Raw genomic sequence first — 21,439 nt, 5'->3', positions numbered from 1 at the left:
ACTCCCTCAAACAACTCCAATAAATTGGTTAAACATGACTTCCCTTTCACAAAACCATGTTGACTCTGCCTGAATACCTTGAATTTTTCTAAATGCCCTGCTATAGCGTCTTTAATAATAGCCTCGAACATTTTCCCTAAGACAGATGTTAAGCTAACTGGCCTGTAGTTTCCTGCTTTCTGTCTCCCTCCTTTCTTGAATAAAGGAGTTACATTCGCTATTTTCCAATCTAAAGGAACCTTCCCCGAATCCAGGGAATTTTGGAAAATTAAAACTAATGCATCAACTATCTCACTCGCCACTTCTTTTAAGACCCTAGGATGAAGTCCATCAGGATCCAGGAACTTGTCAGCCCACAGCTCCAACAATTTGTTCAGTACCACTTCCCTGGTGATTGTAATTTTCTTGAGTTCCTACCTCCCTTCGATTTCCTGACTTACAGCTAATACTGGGATGTTACTTGTATCCTCAATAGTGAAGACCGATGCAAAATATCTGTTCAATTCATCTGCCAGCTGCTTATTATCCATTATTATTTCCCCAGACTCACTTTTTATAGGGCCAACGCTCACTTGTTAACTCTTTTTTAAATATCTATCGAAACTCTTACTATCTGTCTTATATTTCTAACTAGCTTTCTCTCGTACTCTAATTTTACCTTCCTTATCAATCTTTTAGTCATTCTTTGCTGTTTTTTATATTCTGTCCAATCTTCTGACCTGCCCCCCCATCTTTGCACAATGATATGCTTTTTCTTTAAGTTTGATACTATCTTTAACTGTTTTAGTTAACATTGGATGATGGGTCCCACTCTTGGAATTTTTCTTTCTCGATGAAATGTATCTATTCTTTGTATTCTGAAATATCCCCTTAAATGTCTGCCACTGTATCTCTATTAACCTATCCCTTAACCTGATTTGCCAATTCACTTTAGCTTGCTCCGCTTTCATGCCCTCATAATTGCCCTTATTTAAATTTAAAATATTAGTCTTGGAACCACTCTTCTCTCCCTCAAACTGAATGTAAAATTCAATCATATTATGATCGCTGCTACCTAGGAGTGCCTTAACTATGAGGCCATTAATTAATCCTATCTCGTTGCACAATACCAGGTCTAGTATAGCCTGCTCTCTGGTTGGCTCCAGAACGTATTGTTCCAAGAAATTATCCCGAAAACATTCTATGTACTCGTCAACTAGGCTACCTCTGCCCATCTGATTTTTCCAATCTATATGTAGGTCTGGCCTACATGTGACTCCAGACCCACAGCAATATGGTTGAGTCTGAAAATGCCCTCTGAAATGGCCTAGCAAGCCACTTAGTTCAAGGGCAATTAGGGATAGGCAACAAATGCTGGCCTGCCAGCGATGCCCACATCCCATGAAAGAATAAAAAAAAGGTGGTGGTGTTCCCTTGCGTCTGCTGCCCTTGTTCTTCCACGTGGTGCAAGCCCACTCTAGGGCTTGTGCACAAAAATTAAGGCTGATGCTCCAGTGCAGTACTGAGAGAGCACTGCACTGTTAGAGGTGCTGTCTTGCTGGCAAGGTCAGCACTTATTGTCCATCCCTAATTTCCCTTGAGAAGATGGTGGTTAGCCATCTTCTTGAACTGCTGCAGTCCATGTGGTATGGGTACACCGACAGTGCTGTTAGGGAGGGAGTTCCAGAATTTTGACTCAGCGCTAGTGAAGGAATGGTGATATAGTTCCAAATCAGGATGGTCTGTGACTTGGAGGAGAACTTGCAGGTAGTGGTGTTCCCATACATCTGCTACCCTTGTCCTTCTAGGTGGTAGAGGTGACGCATTTGGAAGGTGCAGTTGAAGAATCACAGAATCGTTACAGTGCTGTGAAGGAGGCCATTAGGCCCATTGTGTCCACACTGGCTCTCTGAAAGAGCAATTCCTCAGTTCCATTCCCTACCTTCTCCCCGTAACCCTACACATTCTTCCTTTTCATATAACTGTCTAATTCCCTTTTGTATGCTTCAATTGAATCTGCCTCCACCACGTTCTCAGGCAGTGCATTCCAGACCTTAACCACTTGCTGCATGAAAAAGTTTTTCCTCATGTCACTTTTGCTTCTCTGACCAAATACTTTAAATCTGTGCCCTCCCATTCTCGATCCTTTCACAAGTTGGAACAGTTTCTCTCTATCTACTCTGTCCAGAGCCCTCATGATTTTGAATACCTATATCAAATCACCTCTCAGCCTTCTCTTCAAGGAAAATAGTCGTGACTTCTCCAATCTATTTTCATGACTGAAATTCCTCATCCCTGGAACCATTCTTGTGAATCTTTTCCGTCTTTCCTAAAGTGCGGCGCGGTCCCTCTGCTCCTGCATCCCCTTTAGAATTGTACCCTTTATTTTGTATTGTCTCTCCATGTTCTTCCTACCAAAATGAATCACTTCACACTCTCTGCATTGAACTTCATCTGCCACCTGTCATTCCACCAACTTGTCTATGTCCTTTTGAAGTTCTATACTATCCTCCTCACAGTTCACAATGCTTCCAAGTTTCGTATCATCTGCAAACTTTGAAATTGTGCCCTGTACACCAAGGTCTAGGTCATTAATATATATCAGGAAAAGCTTGCTGATCCCTGGGGAACTGCACTACAAACTTTCTAACAGCCTGAAAAACATCCATTAACCACTACTCTTTGTTTACTATTACTCAGCCAATTTGGTTTGGCGAGTTGTTGCAGTGCATCTTCTAGATAGTACACACCGCTGCCACTGTGTGCCAGTGTTGGAGAGATTGAATGCTTAAGCAGGTGGATGGGGTGCCAATCAACTAGCTGCTTTGTCCTGGATGGAACCATAGAAAATTTACGGTGGAGAAAGAGGCCATTCAGCCCATCGTGTTTGTGCCAGCTGAAAAAACTAGCCGCCCATTCTAATCCCACCTTCCAGCACCTGGTCCGTAGCCTTGCGAATTACAGCACTTCAGGTGCAGGTCCAGGTTCCTTTTAAATGAGTTGAGGCTTTCTGGCTCCAACACCGATCCAGGCAGTGAATTCCAGACACCCATCACCCTCTGAGTACAAACGTTTTTCCTCATGTGCCCTCTAATCCTTCTACCAATCACCTTAAATCTGTGCCCCCTGGTAGTTGATCTCTCCACTGGGGGAAACAAGTTCTTCGTGTGTGCTGTATCTGAGCCCCTCATAATTTTGTACACCTCAATTAAGTCACCCCTCAGCCTCCATTGTTCTAAGGAAAACAACCCTAGCCGATCCAATCTTTCCTCATAGCTGCAACTTTCAAGCCCTGGCAACATTCTTGTAAATCTCCTCTGTAGCCTCTCCAGAGGAATTATGTCCTTCCTGTAATGTGGTGACCAGAACTGTACGCAATACTCCAGCTGTGGCCTAGCCAGTGTTTTATACAGTTCCAGCATTACAGCCCTGCTTTTGTATTCTATACCTCGGCCAGTAAAGGAAAACATTCCACATGCCTTCTTCACCACTTTATTTACCTGTCTTTCAGTGACCTGTGGCCATGCACTCCAAGGTCTCTCACTTCCTCTACCCCTCTCAATATCCTTCCGTTTATTGTGTATTCCCTTGCTTTGTTTGCCCCCTAATTGCGTTACCTCACCAGCGTGAATTCCATTTGCTACTTTTCCGCCCACTCAACCAAACCATTGATATCATTCTGGAGTCTCCAGCTATCCTCTTCACTATCAACAACATGGCCAATTTTTGTGTCATCACCAAATTTCCCAATCATGCCTCCAACCTTTAAGTCCAAATCATTAATATATACCACAAACAGCAAGGGACCCAATACTGAGCCTGTGGAACACCACTGGAAACCGCTTTCCATTCACAAAAACATCGGTCAACCATTACCCTTTGTTTCCTGTCACTGAGCCAATTTTGGATCCAACTCATCACATTCCCATGAATCCCATGGGCTTTTACTTTTCTGACCAGTCTGCCATGTGGGACCTTGTCAAATGCCTTACTAAAATCCATGTAGAAAACATCCACTGCACTAACCTCATCAATCCTCCTTGTTCCTTCCCCAAAAAATTCAATTAAGTTAGTAAGACACAACCTTCCCTTAACAAATCCATGCTGACTATCCCTGATTAATCCATGCCTTTCCAACTGACAGTTTATCCTATCTCTCAGAATTTACCCACCACCGAGGTCAGACTATAATTATTTGTCTTATCCCTCGCTCCCTTTTTAAATAATGGTACAATGTTCACAGACCTCCAATCCTCTGGTACCTCGCCTGTATTTAGTGAGGATTTGAAAGTGATCCTCAGAGCATCGCTAATATCCTGGGGTACAATCCATCCGGCCCTGGTGATTTATCCACTTTCAAGGATGTCAGACCCTCTGGTACTTCCTCTCTCATTATGCTTACCCTATCTAATATTTCACACCCCTCCCCTTTAACTACTATTGGCTAGGGTTGTTTTCCTTAGAACGGAGGAAGCTGAGGGGTGACTTATTTGAGGTGTACAAAATTATGAAGGGCCTAGATAGAGTAGACAGGAAGAATCTGTTTCCCCTAGTGGAGAGGTCAATTACTAGGGGGCACAGATTTAAGGTAATTGGTAGAAGGATTAGAGGGGACATGAGGAAAAACTTTTTCACCCAGAGGGTGGTAGGTGTCTGGAATTCACTGCCAGGAATGGTGGTGGAGACAGAAACCCTCAACTCTTATAAAAAGTCGCTGGACATGCACCTGAAGTGCTGTAACCAGCAAGGCTACGGACCAGTTGCTGGAAGGTGGGATTAGATTGGGCGGCTAGTTTTTTCGGCTGGCGCAGACATGATGGGCTCCTTTTGTGCTATAATTTTTCTATGGTTCTATGGTTCCAACTACAATGTCCCTCTCCTTTCTGAAGACAGAGACAAAGTACTCATTAAGAACCCTGCCCACAACATCTGTATCCACGCATAAGTTCCCTTGTACATCTCTGGTGGGCCCTACCCTTTCCTTAGTTATCCTCTTGCTCTTACTGTACTGATAAAAACAACTTTCTGTTTTCTTTGATTTTACCTGCCAATATTTTTTCATGTCCCCTCTTTGCTTTCCTAATTTTTATTTTTACTTCACCCCTGCACTTTCTATACTCCTCAAGGCTTTCTAAAGTATTACGTTTTTTGTGACTCATATGTTTTCTTTTACTGCTTTATCTTACCCTGTATGCTTCTAGATTTGGCAGTACCACCCTTTTTCTTTGTGGAGAAATGTCTAAACTGTGCCTCTAGAATCACACTTTTGAATGCCTCCCACTGGTGCCACTGATTTTCCTTCAAGTAGCTGTATCCAGTCCACTTTCGCCAGATCACCTCTCAGCTTCGTAAAATTTGCCTTCCCCCAATTTAGAACTTTTACTCCTGTTCTATTTTTGTTCTTTTCCATAATCATGCTAAATCTAACTGTATTATGGTCACTATCTCCAAAATGGTCACCCACTGCTAATTTATCCATTTGCCCAGCTTAATTTCTTAAGATTAAATCTAGAATTGCACTCCCTCTCGTTACGTGCTGGCTTAACTGTCGAGCTTCTTGAGTGTTATTGGAGCCGCACTCATCCAGGCAAGTGGAGGTTATTCCATCACACTCCTGACTTGTGGCTAGTAGTTGGCTGCTTGCCACCTATACTGATATAAGCGTGAATGTTGATCAGATCTTGTTGTATGCGGACACTGACTGCTTCAGTATCTGAGGAGATGCAAATGGGTCTGACCATTGTGCAATCATCAGCAAACATTCCCACCTCTGACCTGACACCTATGTTGGAGGGAAGTTCATTAGTGAATAGCTGAAAATGGTTGCACCTAGGACACTACCTTAAGGATCCTCTGCAGCGATGTCCTGGGACTGAGATGATTGGTGTCCATCAACCAAAATAATCTTTCTTTGTGCTAGGTATGACTCCAACAAGTGGACAGTTTACCCGCTGATTCCCATTGACTTCAATTTTGCTCAAGCTCCTTGATGCCACACTCAGTCAAATGCTGCTTTGATGCCAAGGGCAGTCACACTCACCTCTGGATTTCAGCTCTTTTGTCCATGTTTGGACCAAGGCTATAATGAGGTCTGGAGCTGAGTGTACTTGGCGGAACACAAACTGAACATCGGTGAGCAGGTTGTTGCTGAGTAACTGCGGCTTGATAGCTCGGCCAACAACACCTTACATCACTTTGCTCATAATTGAGAATGTACTGATGGGGTGGTAATTGGCCAGATTGGATTTGTCCTGCTTTTTGTGGACAGAACATCCCCAGGGATCAGCAATTTTCAACATTGTCAGGTAGATGCCAGTGTCCCAGCAGTACTGGAACAGCCTGGCTGGGGGCATGGCTAGTTCTGGAGCACAAGTCTTCCGTTCTATAGCCGGGATGTTGTTAGGGCCCATACCCTTTGCAGTATCCAGTCCCTTCAGCTGTGTTTTTGATATCACGTGGAGTGAAATTAATTGCCTAAAGTCTGTTTTCTATGTGGGGACCCCCGGAGGAGGCGATATAAATCATCAACTCGGCACTTCTGGCTGAAGATTATTGCAAATGCTTCAGCCTTATCTTTCGCACTGATGTCCTGGGCTCCCCCATCATTGAGGATGGGAATATTTGTGGAGCCACCTCCTCCGTTAGTTGTTAATTGTCCACCATCATTCACGACTGGCTATGGCAGGACTGCACAGCTTTGATCTGACCCTTTGGTTGCGGGATCACTTAGCTCTGTCTATCGCATGCTGCTTCCTTTGTTTAACATGTATGTAGTCCTGTGTTGTTGCTTCACCAGATTGGCACCTCATTTTTAGGTATGCCTGGTGCTGCTCCTGGCATGCTCTCCTACACTCCTCATTGAACCAGGGTTGGTCCCCCAGCTTGATGGTAATGGTAGAGTGAGCGATATGCTGCGCCATGAGATTACAGATTATAGTTGAATACAGTTCTACTGATGCTGATGGCTGACAGCACCTCATGGATCCCCAGTTTTGAGCTGCTAGATCTGTTCTGAGTCTATCCCATTTCATCCGGTGGTAGTGCCACAGAGCACCTCCAGGCGCGTATCCATTGTCTCTCGAGATAAGGAGGCCCAAAAGAAGAAGAAGAGTGCCACAGAGCACGATGGAGGGTGTCCTCAGTGCGAAGACAGAATATCATCTCCACAAGGACTGTGCAGTGGTCACTCCTACCAATGCATCTGTAACAGGTAAATTAGTGAGGTCTAGGTCAGATCGCTGGATCAAAATCCTGGAACTCCCTTCCTAACAGCATTGTGGGTGTACTTACACTACAAGGACTACAGCGGTTCAAGAAGATGACTCACTACAACCTTGTCAAGGGCAGTTAGGGATGGGCAATAAATGCTGACCTAGCCAGCGTTGCCCACATCCAGTGAAAGAATAAAAAACTGTTTTTTTTCTTTGCTGTTGGTTCTCTCATCTACTACCCACTGGCCAATCTGGCAGCTATATCTTTCAGGACTCAGCCAACTCAGTCAGTAGTTGTCCTACCAAGCCACACTTGGTGATGGACATTCTGCGCCCTTGCTATCCTCAGTTCTTCTTCCAAGGGGTATTCAACATGGAGGAGTATTTATTCATCGGCAGAGGAAGGGTAATATATGTTAATGACGGGAGACCCTCTGGTGGGTCTTTTCTGTTGATGGTACAGTATATACCTAGGAATGATGATGGAGGTATCTGGAACATTGGCAGTAAGTTATGATTCAGTGTTTATGACTGTCAGGCTGTTGCTTGACTCGTCTGTGGGATTGCATTGCCAATTTTGGCACAAGTCCCCAGATGTCACGAAGGAATACTTTGCATGGTCCACTGGACAGTGTGTGCCTTAGTTATTTCCTGTGCTGGTGTTGATGCCATATGGTCCATCCAGTTCTATTCTTATTTATCTTCCCTGGAGCGGTTGGATATAACTGGGAGGCTTGTTAGGCTATTCCAGATTGCAGTTTAGTGAACCAGATGGGTTTTTATGACAATCCGATAGTTTCATGATCATTATTAATGAAACTAGCTTTTTATTCCAGATTTATTAATTAATGTTAAGTTCCCCAACTGTCATGGTGGAATTTGAACTCATGTCTCCGGAGAATTAGCCTGAGCTTCTGGATTACTAGTTTAGTAACATTACCACTATGCTACCGTAGTTGGCACTGAACTCATCCAGGCAAACTTCACTCTTGACTGGTGGACAGACTTTGGGGAGTCAGAAGCTGAGTTCTTCGCTGCAGAATTCCCAGCCTTTGACCTGCTCATGTAGCCACAATATATATACGGCTGGCCTAGTGAAGTTTCTGGTCAATGCTAACCTCTGGGATGTTGATGGTGGGGGATTCAGCAGTTGTAATGCCGTTGAACGTTAAGGAGAGATGGTTAGATTCTGTTTTGTTGAGAATGGCCATTGCCTGGCACTCATGAGGCACAAATTATCAGCCCAAGCTTGAATGTTGTCCAGGTCTTGCTGTAGGCACGGTATGCTTCATTATCTGAGGAATTGCAAATGACACTGAATACTGTACAATCATCAGTGAGCATCCCCACTGTGACCTTATGTTGGAGGGCCGCTCATTGATGAAGCAGCTGAAAATGTTGGGCCTAAAACACTACCCTGAGGAACTCCTGCAATGATGTCCAGGGCTGAGATGATTGACCTCCAACAACCACAGCCATCTAGGTATGATTCCAACCAGTGGAGAGTTTTCCCTTGATTTCCATTTGTCACACCCACGCAATCCAAACTTATGAACTGTATAATTAACTTATCAAGTAAACCCAAAATGGACACTTTTCTTGGAAACAAAATTGAGTGAGCAGTCAGATGACATTTCCTTTCCTGCCATTACCCATAGAATACAAGAAACCTGAACTAATTTTCATGTCTGAACATGTCTTGGAGAAGTAATTAAAATACAAATGATCTGTCTGCACACATCCTTGAGAAATCATTAAAATGCAACTGACCCTTTCTGTGGTAATGGCTGTTTCTCTCCAACTGATCGAGTTAACAATACTGTCGCAGACTTTTGACTCCAAACTCAAATTCCAAAGAATGGGTGTGAAAAGCACTATGTTATCAAGGTGAAGTGAGGAAGAATGCCACCTGGACTCCATTGTCTACAATGGCCTCACCATGAGAAATCAATTATGAGGACAATGGAAAGAGAAACTATGGTCACATGACAGAAACTAGGTTTCTGATAGGGAGTTTTAATCAAGGTATATTCTGGTCAGACAAAGAGATCCAGCTATACCATCGATGAGAGATGACCCTGCCTAAGATTACCAGCTTTGAACTACATGGAGGCAGCGACAGGAGTTTGGCCATGAATTCCCTACCTGAGAAATCGTATCAGGTCTTCACCATTGACCTTTGACTGGAATATAACAAGAGCAGTCTGCAGCAGCGCACCCGTCTTCCTGAACCTCCTAAGTCTTTCTTCAGTGAACAAGGGAAAAGATTTTAGGCCTGTACCGTTTCAAGTCTTCACCCAGGGAAAAGCAAGTTTAACAGAGAGCTCTACAAATCATCAGACCTAACACATGTTATCTTTATAATGTCTATCTTTCCTTGAGTGTGTGTGTATCTGTATGGGTGTGAGAGTGGGTGCTGTTGCGTATATTTTAGGTGTTGTATAATAAACCTTTAGCTTTTAAACTTGCAAGAAAACCTGTCATTTGTCTGTTCTTGATAATTAAAGCATGCAGTGATTAAAAACAAAACTTTCGAAAACACACTGTCTTCGGTCAGTCGAAAGGTGAAAAAAGGGGAGCCATCCCTGCTCATCCTGTCCATAACACATTGACGTCAGTTTTGCTAGCACTCAGTCAAATGCTGGCTTGATGTCAAGGGCAGTCACTCTCACCTAACCAGGCAGGTATTGAATTTGTATGATATTGAATGGAAAGTCAGTAGTGAGTAACAGGCTGGAATACAATCAAGGAGTTCGGGTAGTTTACGTATCGAAGAATGGACTGTTGCTGGTATCTGGGTCAGTCCTTCAGTATCTGATCCAAATGACCAATCCTCATACTGAGGTTAGATTTTAACTATTAGCAGACTTTTGATCCTTGTAGGAGCCCTAATATCTTCGTCCACTGATCAAACTCGCCCATATCCAGTGGACAACCATTGGATATCATTACATAGGAACATTGGAAGAGGAGTAGGCCAGTCGTTCTCTCGAGTCTGCTCCATCATTCAATTAGATCATGGCTGATCTGTACCTCAGTTCCATTTTCCTGCCTTTATTCTGCATCACTAGATACCCTTACACAACAAAATTCTGTTGATCTTTGATGCAGGAACCCTTGTTAATTCTGCCCCATTCCAAGCCCAGGTTATTGAAGTCGTTAGTAAAATTGTCCTCCGACATTTGTCAGAAGAGGTAGTGACCGGGTGCATTTCTTTGGATTTAGTCAAGTAATATTTTTGGTCAGTACGTTATTCAGGAGGAATTACTAGAAGAAAATACAATAAAAGGCAGATGTGGATTTGTGTAATGTTGAAATTGGGGCTCACAGCCTATCAAAGGCTGACAGAAGTTCAATCTGATAGCACAACAGGGGATCCTTTACTCCAACTGGATGGTCTGAGACCCACTCTGTGTTCGGTGAATGATGTGACAAACTCAACGAGAAGATTGTTTTGTCAGTTTTGATTGCTGTTGTGCTGGTACACGGTAGTTCTTCAAATGGCCATAGTTTATTTCTCAGTCTGTCTCTACACCAATTTAAAACTGTCATGGGATGAAAAAATGTGATTTAACCCTTTCCCACCTATAACATGTTGCTCCTGAAATTTTATTTTTGTTTGTTCTTGCAACTCTGGCAAGTTGTGTTGGCTGTGGCTCGATGCATCAGCTGTGGCCCGGTGTGTCGGTCACTGCCTAGTGCCCAGCTATGTCTCGGTGTCTCAGCCATGCATCTGTGTGTTGCCAAGTGTTGGTATGTCAACCATGCTTCAGTGTGTCTTTGCAGACCCTTGCATTTTACACTTGAAGCAGCAATCAGCCAACTGAAAGTGGGGAAATAAGTCTGGGTAACCTCAGACTACAACTACTACAGCTGTACGCTAAGGTCTGAGGAAACCCAAGCCATTCATGACAGGCAGTCACTTGTGACTTTGTCTAAAGCTGGCAACTGTGACTCATTGGCTAGCACTGTCATCTGAGTTAGTCAGGTGCGGGTTGAAGTTCCACGACAGACACTTGAGCACATAATCTAAGCTGATACTCCATTTCTGTATTGAGGAATTGCTGCACTGTCAAGGTGCCATCTTTTGGATGAGGCCTCTGTCCTCTTGGGCGAATGTAAAAGATCCCATGGCACTATTTTAAGACCCACCCTCACCAGTGTCCTGTTCAATATTTATCCCCCAACCAACATCACTATCAATATTGAAACATATAAGATCCTGAGGGGACTTGTCAGGGTGGATGCTGAGAGGATGGTTCCCCTTTTGGGGGAATCTAGAACTAGGGAACATCGTTTAAAAATTAGGGGTCTCCCATTTATGACTGAGATGAGGAGAATTTTTTTTCTCTCAGAAGGTCATTAGTCTGTGGAATTCTTTTCCCCAGACAGCAGTAGAGGCTGGGTCATTGAATATATTCAAGGCTGAGTTAGATAGACTTTTGATCAACAAGAGAGTCAAAGGTTATGGGGGACATAAAGGAAACAGGAAAGTGCTGTTGAGGCCAGAATCAGATCAGATATGATCTTATCGAATAGTGGAGCAGGCTCGAGGGGCCGAATGGCCTACTCCTATTCCTAATCCTTGCGTCCTACATTAGCGTTTGACTAACTGTGACATCAAGGAGACCAAGTAAAATTGAAGCCAATGTGAATCGTGGGATGATGGGGAGGGGAACTCTTCATTGACTGGAGTCATACCTAGAACAAAGGAATGTGGTTGTTAAAGGCCAATCACCTCAGTCCCAGAACATCGCTGCAGGAGTTCCTCGGGGTAGTGTCCTAGGCCCAAGTTTCTTCAGCTGCTTTGTCAGTGACCTTCACTCTATCATATGGTCAGAGGTGGGGATGTTTGCTGATGATTGTATCTTATTCATTTTCATTCGAAGCTTCACAGATAATGAAGCAGTCCATGCCCACTTGCAGCAAGACCCGGACAATACCGGACTTGAGCTGATAAGTGCAAGTAACAACCACAACCATTTTCTTTTGTGCTGGGTACAACTCCAGCCAGTGGAGAGGGTCCCCCCACCCCCGATTCCCATTCACTTCAATTCTACTTGGTCTGCTCAATGCCACATTCGATCAAATGCTGCCTTGATGTCAATGGCAGTCATTCTCACCTCATCTCTAGAATTCAACACTTTTGTCCATGTTTGGACCAAGGTAATAATGAGGTTTGGAACCGAGTGTTCCTGGTGAAACCCAAACTGAGTATTGGTGAGTCTTCTTCAATCTTTGGCCTCCTTGTCTCAGGAGACAATGGGTAAGCGCCTGGAGGTGGTCAGTGGTTTGTGAAGCAGCGCCTTGAGTGGCTATAAAGGCCAATTCTAGAGTGACAGACTCTTCCACAGGTGCTGCAGATAAAATTGGTTGTTGGGGCTGTTCCACAGTTGGCTCTCTCCTTGCGCTTCTGTCTTTTTTCCTGCCAACTGCTAAGTCTCTTCAATTTGCCATGCTTTAGCCCCGCCTTTATGGTTGCCCGCCAGCTCTGGCGATCACTTGCAACTGACTCCCACGACTTTTGATCAATGTCACAGGACTTCATGTCGTGTTAGCAGATGTCTTTAAAGGGGAGACATGGACGGCCGGTGGGTCTGGTACCAGTGACGAGCTCGCTGTACAATGTGTCCTTGGAGATCCTGCCATCTTCCATGCGGCTCACATGGCCAAGCCATCTCAGGCGCCGCTGGCTTAGTAGGGTGTATATGCTGGGGATGTTGGCCGCCTCGAGGACCTCTGTGTTGGAGATACGGTCCTGCCACCTGATGCCAAGGATTCTCCGGAGGCAGTGAAGATGGAATGAATTGAGACGTCGCTCTTGGCTGACGTACGTTGTCCAGGCCTCGCTGCCATAGAGCAAGGTACTGAGGACACAGGCTTGATACACTTGGACTTTTGTGTTTTGTGTCAGTGCGCCATTTTCCCACACTCTCTTGGCCAGTCTGGACATAGTAGAGGAAGCCTTTCCCATGCGCTTGTTTAATTCTGCATCGAGATACAGGTTACTGGTGATAGTTGAGCCTAGGTAGGTGAACTCTTGAACCACTTCCAGAGTGTGGTTGCCGATATTGATGAATGGGGCATTTCTGACGTCCTATCCCATGATGTTTGTTTTCTTGAGGCTGATGGTTAGGCCAAATTCATTACAGGCAGCCGCAAACCTGTCGAGGAGTCTCTGCAGACACTCTTCAGTGTGAGATGTTAATGCAAAGAGGAGTTCCCTGATGAGGACTTTCCGTACTTTGGTCTTCACGTTTAGACGGGCAAGGTTGAACAACCTGCTACCCGATCTTGTGTGGAGGAAAATTCCTTCTTCTGAAGACTTGAAAGCATGTGAGAGCAGCAGGGAGAAGAAGATCCCGAACAGTGTAGGTGCGAGAACACAGCCCTGTTTCACGCCACTCAGGATTGGAAAGGGGTCTGATGAGGCGCCGCTATGCTGAATTATGCCTTTCATATTGTCATGGAATGAGGTGATGACCATTTGGTGGGCATCCAATCTTTTCTAGTAGTCTGAAGAGACCACGTCTGCTGACGAGGTCAAAGGCTTTGGTGAGATCAATGAAAGCAACGTAGAGGGGCATCTGTTGTTCACGGCATTTCTCCTGTCGCTGGCGAAGGGAGAACAGCATGTCAATGGTGGAGTCATTTAAGGCACAGAAGGAGACCATTTGGCCAATCGAGTCCATGCCGGCTCTCCACGGAGCCATCAGTCCCACTCCCCTGCTCGATCCCCATGGCTCTGCAAGTCTATTTCCCTCAAGTGGCCTTCCAATTTCCTCTTGAAGTCATTGATTGGCTGGTTTGGATTTTTCCTGCTTTTTTTGGACAGCACAGTGCAGTTTTTCACTTTGTCGGTGATCAGATTATTGGTGAGTAAGTGCTGCTGTCCATGTCACCTTCCATTTCTTTGATGATGATTGAGAGTAGACTAGTGGGGTGGTAATTGGCCGGACTGAATTTTTTGTGGACAACACATACCAGTGCAATATTTCACTTTGTCGGGTAGATGCCAGTGTTGTACCTGTACTGGACAGCTTGGCTAGGAGTGTGGCTAGTTCTGGAGCACAAGACTACAGCAGGGATGTTGTCAAGGCCCATAGACTTTGCTGTGTGTTTTCCACTTATTTCTTGATATGATGTGGAGTGAATTGAATTGGCTGAAGACAGGCATTTGTGATGCTGTGGACCTCAGAAGGAAATTGAGATGGATCTTGTTAATAGGATAGGAGGTGATTTTTAAATCACAGATCACCAAACTCAAACAGTCTGGTGCACGTTACTGGACAGCTGTCGGTGCAATGTGGGGAGCAATGTTTTCTGTGATGAAAAATTTTTGGCACTCAGGGATTTTGTCTCAGATCGATCCAGTACCTTTTAGTTGGCTGTTTGGCCAGTTCTCTGCGCCATGAGGCTGCTGACCTTCCAATGTCCTGTCTCCTCTATTCTGCAAGATAGCAGCAAGCCCCCTCATGGCTGCCATCTCCCTTTGCGGATTGTGCTCAGTAGGCAATTTCCACATCAGGAAAAGCTTGGCGCCGAGCTCGCCACTGGCCCAATTAGGGTGTCTGCATATAAAGGTAGCATTGTATAATTGATGCAGATGCGGGGCAGGACCTGGAAATTATCCGGGCGCCAGGTTCCCGAGCCTGGATTGAAAATCAAGCCCTCTGCCTTATCACATCAGCTTCTGCTCTAGCTCAGATCCTAGGATTCAAACCTGGAATTTCCTCACCTCCCTCTTTTCCTTTCCTTTTATAATGTTACAAGATTTTAAAACCCAAGACTGATTTGACCTAATCACTGCTTACCAGTTTATCATATCTTTCTTAATCTTTTCAGTATCCTGCACTATAGGCTTTTGCCCCTCTCCTCTGTTCCATAATTTTTTTATAGGAAGAAAATTTTGCAGCACTTGAAATTTATTTATTTATTTAGAGATACAGCAATGAAACAGGCCCTTCGGCCCACCGAGTCTGTGCCGACCAAGAACCACCCATTTATACTAACCCTACAGTAATCCCATATTCCCTACCACCTACCTACACTAGGGGCAATTTACAATGGCCAATTTACCTATCACCTGCAAGTCTTTGGCGGTGGGAGGAAACCAGAGCACCCGGCGAAAACCCACGCGGTCACAGGGAGAACTTGCAAACTCCGCACAGGCAGTACCCAGAATTGAACCCGGGTCCCTGGAGTTTTGAGGCTGCGGTGCTAACCACTGCGCCACTGTGCCACCCATACAAATGCCATAGCATACAAGGCTACGGGCCATGTGCTGGAAAATGGGATGAGAATAGATAGATGGCTGGCATGGACACGATGGGCTGAAGGGCCTGTTTTTGTGCTGTATAACTCTATGACTCTATAACCCCATACAGGTTATGGGGTTTTGACAAAGGACTTTGGTTTTATTCTATTTGGTGAAAGTCAGGCCCTGTTTGATGCTTACTTTCCTTTCTTTTAAGGTAGGCCTGAATGTTTTCATCGAGAAAGCCAGCAGGTTTAACCCTGCCACCCGTTCACTGATCCAGCGGTTTGTGCCATTCCCTGCTGTAGGTATGTGAGATTTGTATTGTCACCTTAAACAAGAAATGCTGGAAATTCACATTGTTTTCCCACTGATTTATTTTGCTCTTGTCCTGCGAATATCTGCTCATTCCTATTTCCACTTTCGCTCTTTGGCCCTGCCTCTCGTTCCACTAACACTCGCATTCTCAGCCTCTCATTCTGTTTTCTCATCTGCTTGCATGTCTGCCTTTATTTGTCCTTCCTGCTCTTTGCCTTCCCTCTCTTTCTGTGTGTCTCCCTCTATTTAACCATTGTCCCTTTTCTCTCACTTTGTCCATCTGTTTATTTTCCCATTTTTCCTCTGTGCAACTATCTCGCCATCCCTTATCCTTATGTTACGACCAGGTGAGAAAGGGGTCCAGGGTTCCCTCTCAGCCTTCACCTGGTCTTACTGTAACAGGGTCTAATTTTAAATACACCGTTTTTTTAACTCCCCTTTAGTGAATCTTTGTTCACTAACTTCCAATTATAAGGCAAAGAAACTGGCCAAACAGGTTTTCTTGGGTTTAAAGAAAAAAATTGAACTTTATTAAATTTAAACTCTAATTCGGTTAATGCCTATGGATACTCGATGCGCCCACGTTAGCATGCATACGCGATACACACATGCAGAAAGAGACAGAAAAGAGCAGAAGAAATAAAGTGGAAATGTTTGAGGCAATATTGAAGATGGTTTTGGTTACTGTTCTTCGAGCTTGCTGTAAAGTCCTTAATTGTAGGTAGGTCTTACTTTTCGTTGGGGCCCAACCTTGTTCGATATATGAGACTTTTCTCTCTTGAAGTTCATGTGTCCTCAATGGGTCCAGAGGCTTGTGAGAAAGAGATGGGAGCAAACAGGAGAGGTCTTCTCACTCCAGGAGCAAACAATCTTTCCCCGTTCAAACTCTTGGTACAATTCAGAAAAACCCAGGTTGCCAAGCAGGTTAGTCATGTGACTAGCTGGTCTGACCACATCTGTTTGTCGGTTTTCTTGTCTTAGCCGACCCTGGAATGTCTATTCTTACACACAGTGCCTGGTGCTCAAAGTCCGTTGTGGGTTAAATTGGAGCGGGGAATAGCTCCTTTGTCCCTCCAAGCACCGTCTGTTACTATGCAAAAATGTTTTTCCAGCGAAGTGTCTGGTGATTTTTTCAACAAATGCTTTCTTCACTCCAGTAACAGTTTAAAATCAATGTTCATATGACAAAATTAATATGCCTCATTCTTGGCAGATGGGAGGTCTGCATGATACTTATCTGCCTTTTTTTACCTCATTCTGTCCTTCCTGTCTACATTTGTTTCTCTACATTACAACAATGACTACACTTCAAAACTACTTCTTTGGCTGTAAAATGATTTGGGATGCCCTGAGGTCATGAAAGGCACGACAGAAATGCACGTTCTTTTAGTTCCAGGAAATGAAATGGGGTAAGTGGAGCATGTTTCAGGAGCAGAGCATCTGGGAAACAGTGATCACAATATCATTAGATTCTGCTTTAGGTCTGCTATGGAAATCGTCCCTGTAGTAGCTGTGTCAACAACAACATTCATTTACATAGCGCCTTTAACATATTAAAAGGCCCAAAGGCACTTACAGTTGCATTATCGAACAAAATTTGACACCGAGCCAAATATGGAGATATTAGGATCAGTGACCTAAAGCTTGGTCAAAACGATAGGTTTAAAAGACCATCTTAAAGGAGCAGAGAGGTTTGGGAAAGTTAGGGCCTAGGCAGCTAAAAACATGATTACCGATGGTGGGAGGAAGAAAATTGGGTACGCTCACGAGGCCGGAATAGGCGGAATGCCGCCCTTCCACTGCTACTCTCTGTCTCCTGTTGCACAGACAGTTCTTTATCCATCTAGCTAGTACACCCTGAACCCCATGCGACTTCACTTTCTCCATCAGCCTACCATGCGGAACCTTATCAAACGCCTTACTGAAGTCCATGTATATGACATCTACAGCCCTTCCCTCATCAATCAACTTTGTCACTTCCTCAAAGAATTCTATTAAGTTGGTAAGACATGACCTTCCCTGCACAAAACCATGTTGCCTATCACTGATAAGCCCATTTTCTTCCAAATGGGAATAGATCCTATCCCTCAGTATCTTCTCCAGCAGCTTCCCTACCACTGACGTCAGGCTCACCGGTCTATAATTACCTGGATTATCCCTGCTACCCTTCTTAAACAAGGGGACAACATTAGCAATTCTCCAGTCCTCCGGGACCTCACCCGTGTTTAAGGATGCTGCAAAGATATCTGTTAAGGCCCCAGCTATTTCCTCTCTCGCTTCCCTCAGTAACCTGGGATAGATCCCATCCGGACCTGGGGACTTGTCCACCTTAATGCCTTTTAGAATACCCAACACTTCCTCCCTCCTGATGCCGACTTGACCTAGAGTACTCAAACATCTATCCCTAACCTCAACATCCGTCATGTCCCTCTCCTCGGTGAATACCGATGCAAAGTACACGTTTAGAATCTCACCCATTTTCTCTGACTCCACGCATAACTTTCCTCCTTTGTCCTTGAGTGGGCCAATCCTTTCTATAGCTACCCTCTTTCTCCTTAGATATGAATAAAAGGCTTTGGGATTTTCCTTAACCTTGTTTGCTAAAGATATTTGATGACCCCTTTTAGCCCTCTTAATTCCTCGTTTCAGATTGTTCCTACATTCCCGATATTCTTTCAAAGCTTCGTCTTTCTTCAGCCTCCGAGACCTTATGTATGCTTGCTTTTTCCTCTTCGCTAGTATCACAATTTCACCTGTCACCCATGGTTCCCTAATCTTGCCATTTCTATCCCTCATTTTCACAGGAACATGTCTCTCCTGCACGCTAATCAACCTCTCTTTAAAAGCCTCCCACATATCAAATGTGGATTTACCTTCAAACAGCTGCTCCCAATCTACATTCCCCAGCTCCTGCTGAATTTTGGTATAGTTGGCCTTCCCCCAATTTAGCACTCTTCCTTTAGGACCACTCTCGTCTTTGTCCATGAGTATTCTAAAACTTACGGAATTGTGATCACTATTCCCAAAGTAGTCCCCTACTGAAATTTCAACCACCTGGCCGGGCTCATTCCCCAACACCAGGTCCAGTATGGCCCCTTCCCGAGTTGGACTATTTACATACTGCTCTAGAAAACCCTCCTGGATGCTCCTTACAAATTCTGCTCCATCTAGACCTCTAACACTAAGTGAATCCCAGTCAATGTTGGGAAAATTAAAATCTCCTATCACCACTACCCTGTTGCTCCTACATCTTTCCATAATCTGTTTACATATTTGTACCTCTATCTCACGCTCGCTGTTGGGAGGCCTGTAGTACAGCCCCAACATTGTTACCGCACCCTTCCTATTTCTGAGTTCTGCCCAAATTGCCTCACAGCTCGAGTCCTCCATAGTGCCCTCCTTCAGCACAGCTGTGATATCCTCTTTGACCAGTAATGCAACTCCTCCACCCCTTTTACCTCCCTCTCTATCCCGCCTGAAGCATCGATATCCTGGGATATTTAGTTGCCAATCATGCCCTTCCCTCAACCAAGTCTCAGTAATAGCAATAACATCATACTCCCAAGCCCATACTAATCCAAGCCCTAAGTTCATCTGCCTTACCTACTACACTTCTTGCATTAAAACAAATGCACCTCAGACCACCAGTCCCTTTGCGTTCATCATCTGCTCCCTGTCTACTCTTTCCCTTAGTCACGCTGACTTCATTATCTAGTTCCTTACAGGCTTTAGTTACTACCTCCTTACCGTCCACTGACCTTATCATTTGGTTCCCATCCCCCTGCCACATTAGTTTAAACCCTCCCCAACAGCGTTAGCAAAAGCACCCCCAAGGACATTGGTTCCAGTCCGGCCCAGGTGTAGACGGTCCAATTTGTAATAGTCCCACCTCCCCCAGAACCGGTCCCAATGTCCCAAAAATCTGAACCCCTCCCTCCTGCACCATCTCTCAAGCCACGCATTCATCCTGACTATTCTTTCATTTCTACTCTGACTATCACGTGGCACTGGTAGCAATCCTGAGATTACTACCTCTGAGGTCCTACTTTTTAACTTGGCTCCTAACTCCCTAAATTCTGCTTGTAGGACCTCATCCCGTTTTGTACCTATATCATTGTTGCCTATGTGCACAACGACAACTGGCTGTTCACCCTCCCCTTTCAGAATGTTCTGCAGCCGATCTGAGACATCCCTGACCCGTGCACCTGGGAGGCAACATACCATTCGGGAGTCTCGTTTTCGACCACAGAACCGCCTATCTACTCCCCTTACAATCGAATCCCCTATGACTATAGCCCTTCCACTCTTTTTCCCACCCTTCCGAACAGCAGAGCCAGCCACGGTGCCATGAACCTGGCTACTGCTGCCTTTCCCTGGTGAGCCATCTCCCTCAACAGTATCCAAAACGGTATACCTGTTTTGGAGGGAGATGACCGCAGGGGACACCTGCGCTGCCTTCCTGCTCTTTCTCTGCCTTTTGGTCACCCATTCCCTTTCTCCCTCAGCAATCCTAATCTGCGGTGTGACCAATTCGCTAAACGTGCTATCCACGACCTCCTCAGCATCGCGGATGCTCCAAAGTGAGTCCATCCGCAGCTCCAGAGCCGTCATGCGGTCTAACAAGAGCTGCAGCTGGACACACTTCCAGCACGTGAAGGAGTCAGGGACATCAGCCGTGTCCCTGAGCTCCCACATTGAGCAAGAGGAGCATAACACGGGTCTGAGATCTCCTGCCATCTTTAATCTTAAGCTTAACTTAGTCTTAACTTAGATAAATGAAAAAGGAACGAAAAGTTTTTACCAATCACACGAAAAAAATAATAAATAGAAAAAGCCTTACCTTATCTGCACACCACCGAGTCCGTTTTTTTTGGTTAGAGGAGAAGGGCGGGTGGGAATCACTACAAGTGTAGTGTTCAGGGTTCAGCCGCTGCCCAAATATATAGGACTTACTTACCCAGCTGCCACCTCGTTCTCCCTGTCGCCATCAATGGGCAACCCCCCCTCCTGATCTTATGATGAAGGAAGGTCATTGATGAAGCAGCTGAAGACAGTTGAGTCTAGGACAATTCGCTGGGGAATTCCTGGCCTCCGACCACCACAACCATCTTCCCATTCACTGGGTGTGACTCCAGCCACTTGCAGGGTGTTTTCACGTACTGCCATGCTTGGTCAAGTGTTGTCTCGATGTTGAGACAGCTGCTCTCACCTCTCCCAAGCACAGAAGTAGTAAAAAATAATTTGTCTTACTAATGGATTTCTCAGTGAATTACAATCTGGAATCTAGTTAAATTGAGGATGGTTTATTATCTTGGTTTATCTGAGACATTTAGATGCATTTTAATCAGAATCTATGTTGAGTAGCTTGTGATGTGCAAGGCAGCGTCACATTATTGATGTCCAAGCCAGTGAAGAGGCGAAAGTAATTTTATTGCAGATCACTGCATGGGGAATCATGGGGCAGAAACCTGATATTGTTGTCTGTTCAGTCTACTCCTGCCAAAAATTATGGTAAGGAGTGATAATCAACATCAAACCTTCCCTTTACTCTTGTACTCTAATCTTCCAAAATTAAACACTTGTCATTGTGTCACATATGATGAGGTCTATTTTTTCAAGATAGTTAAGACCACTTTGGTATTCTGCTGCAGTACATTGGATTTACAGCACAGAA

The 21,439-nt window shown here is 44.8% G+C and overlaps 1 protein-coding gene across 2 annotated transcripts in view; it reads left to right on the top strand.

Moving 5' to 3' along the window:
- LOC137367738 (sideroflexin-5-like) overlaps positions 1-21,439 on the top strand; it is a 297,384-nt gene that overhangs the window by 131,347 nt on the left and 144,598 nt on the right. For both annotated transcript variants that reach the window (XM_068028670.1, XM_068028669.1), the window contains exon 10: positions 15,665-15,755. In XM_068028670.1, the coding sequence (XP_067884771.1) occupies positions 15,665-15,755 (91 nt within the window). The remainder of the gene's footprint in view (positions 1-15,664; positions 15,756-21,439) is intronic.

This window comes from Heterodontus francisci, chromosome 1 (assembly GCF_036365525.1).
Source record: "Heterodontus francisci isolate sHetFra1 chromosome 1, sHetFra1.hap1, whole genome shotgun sequence".
Lineage (NCBI taxonomy): Eukaryota > Metazoa > Chordata > Chondrichthyes > Heterodontiformes > Heterodontidae > Heterodontus > Heterodontus francisci.
Note: the sequence above shows the minus strand (reverse complement) of the source record. Positions and strands in the feature narration are given on the sequence as shown.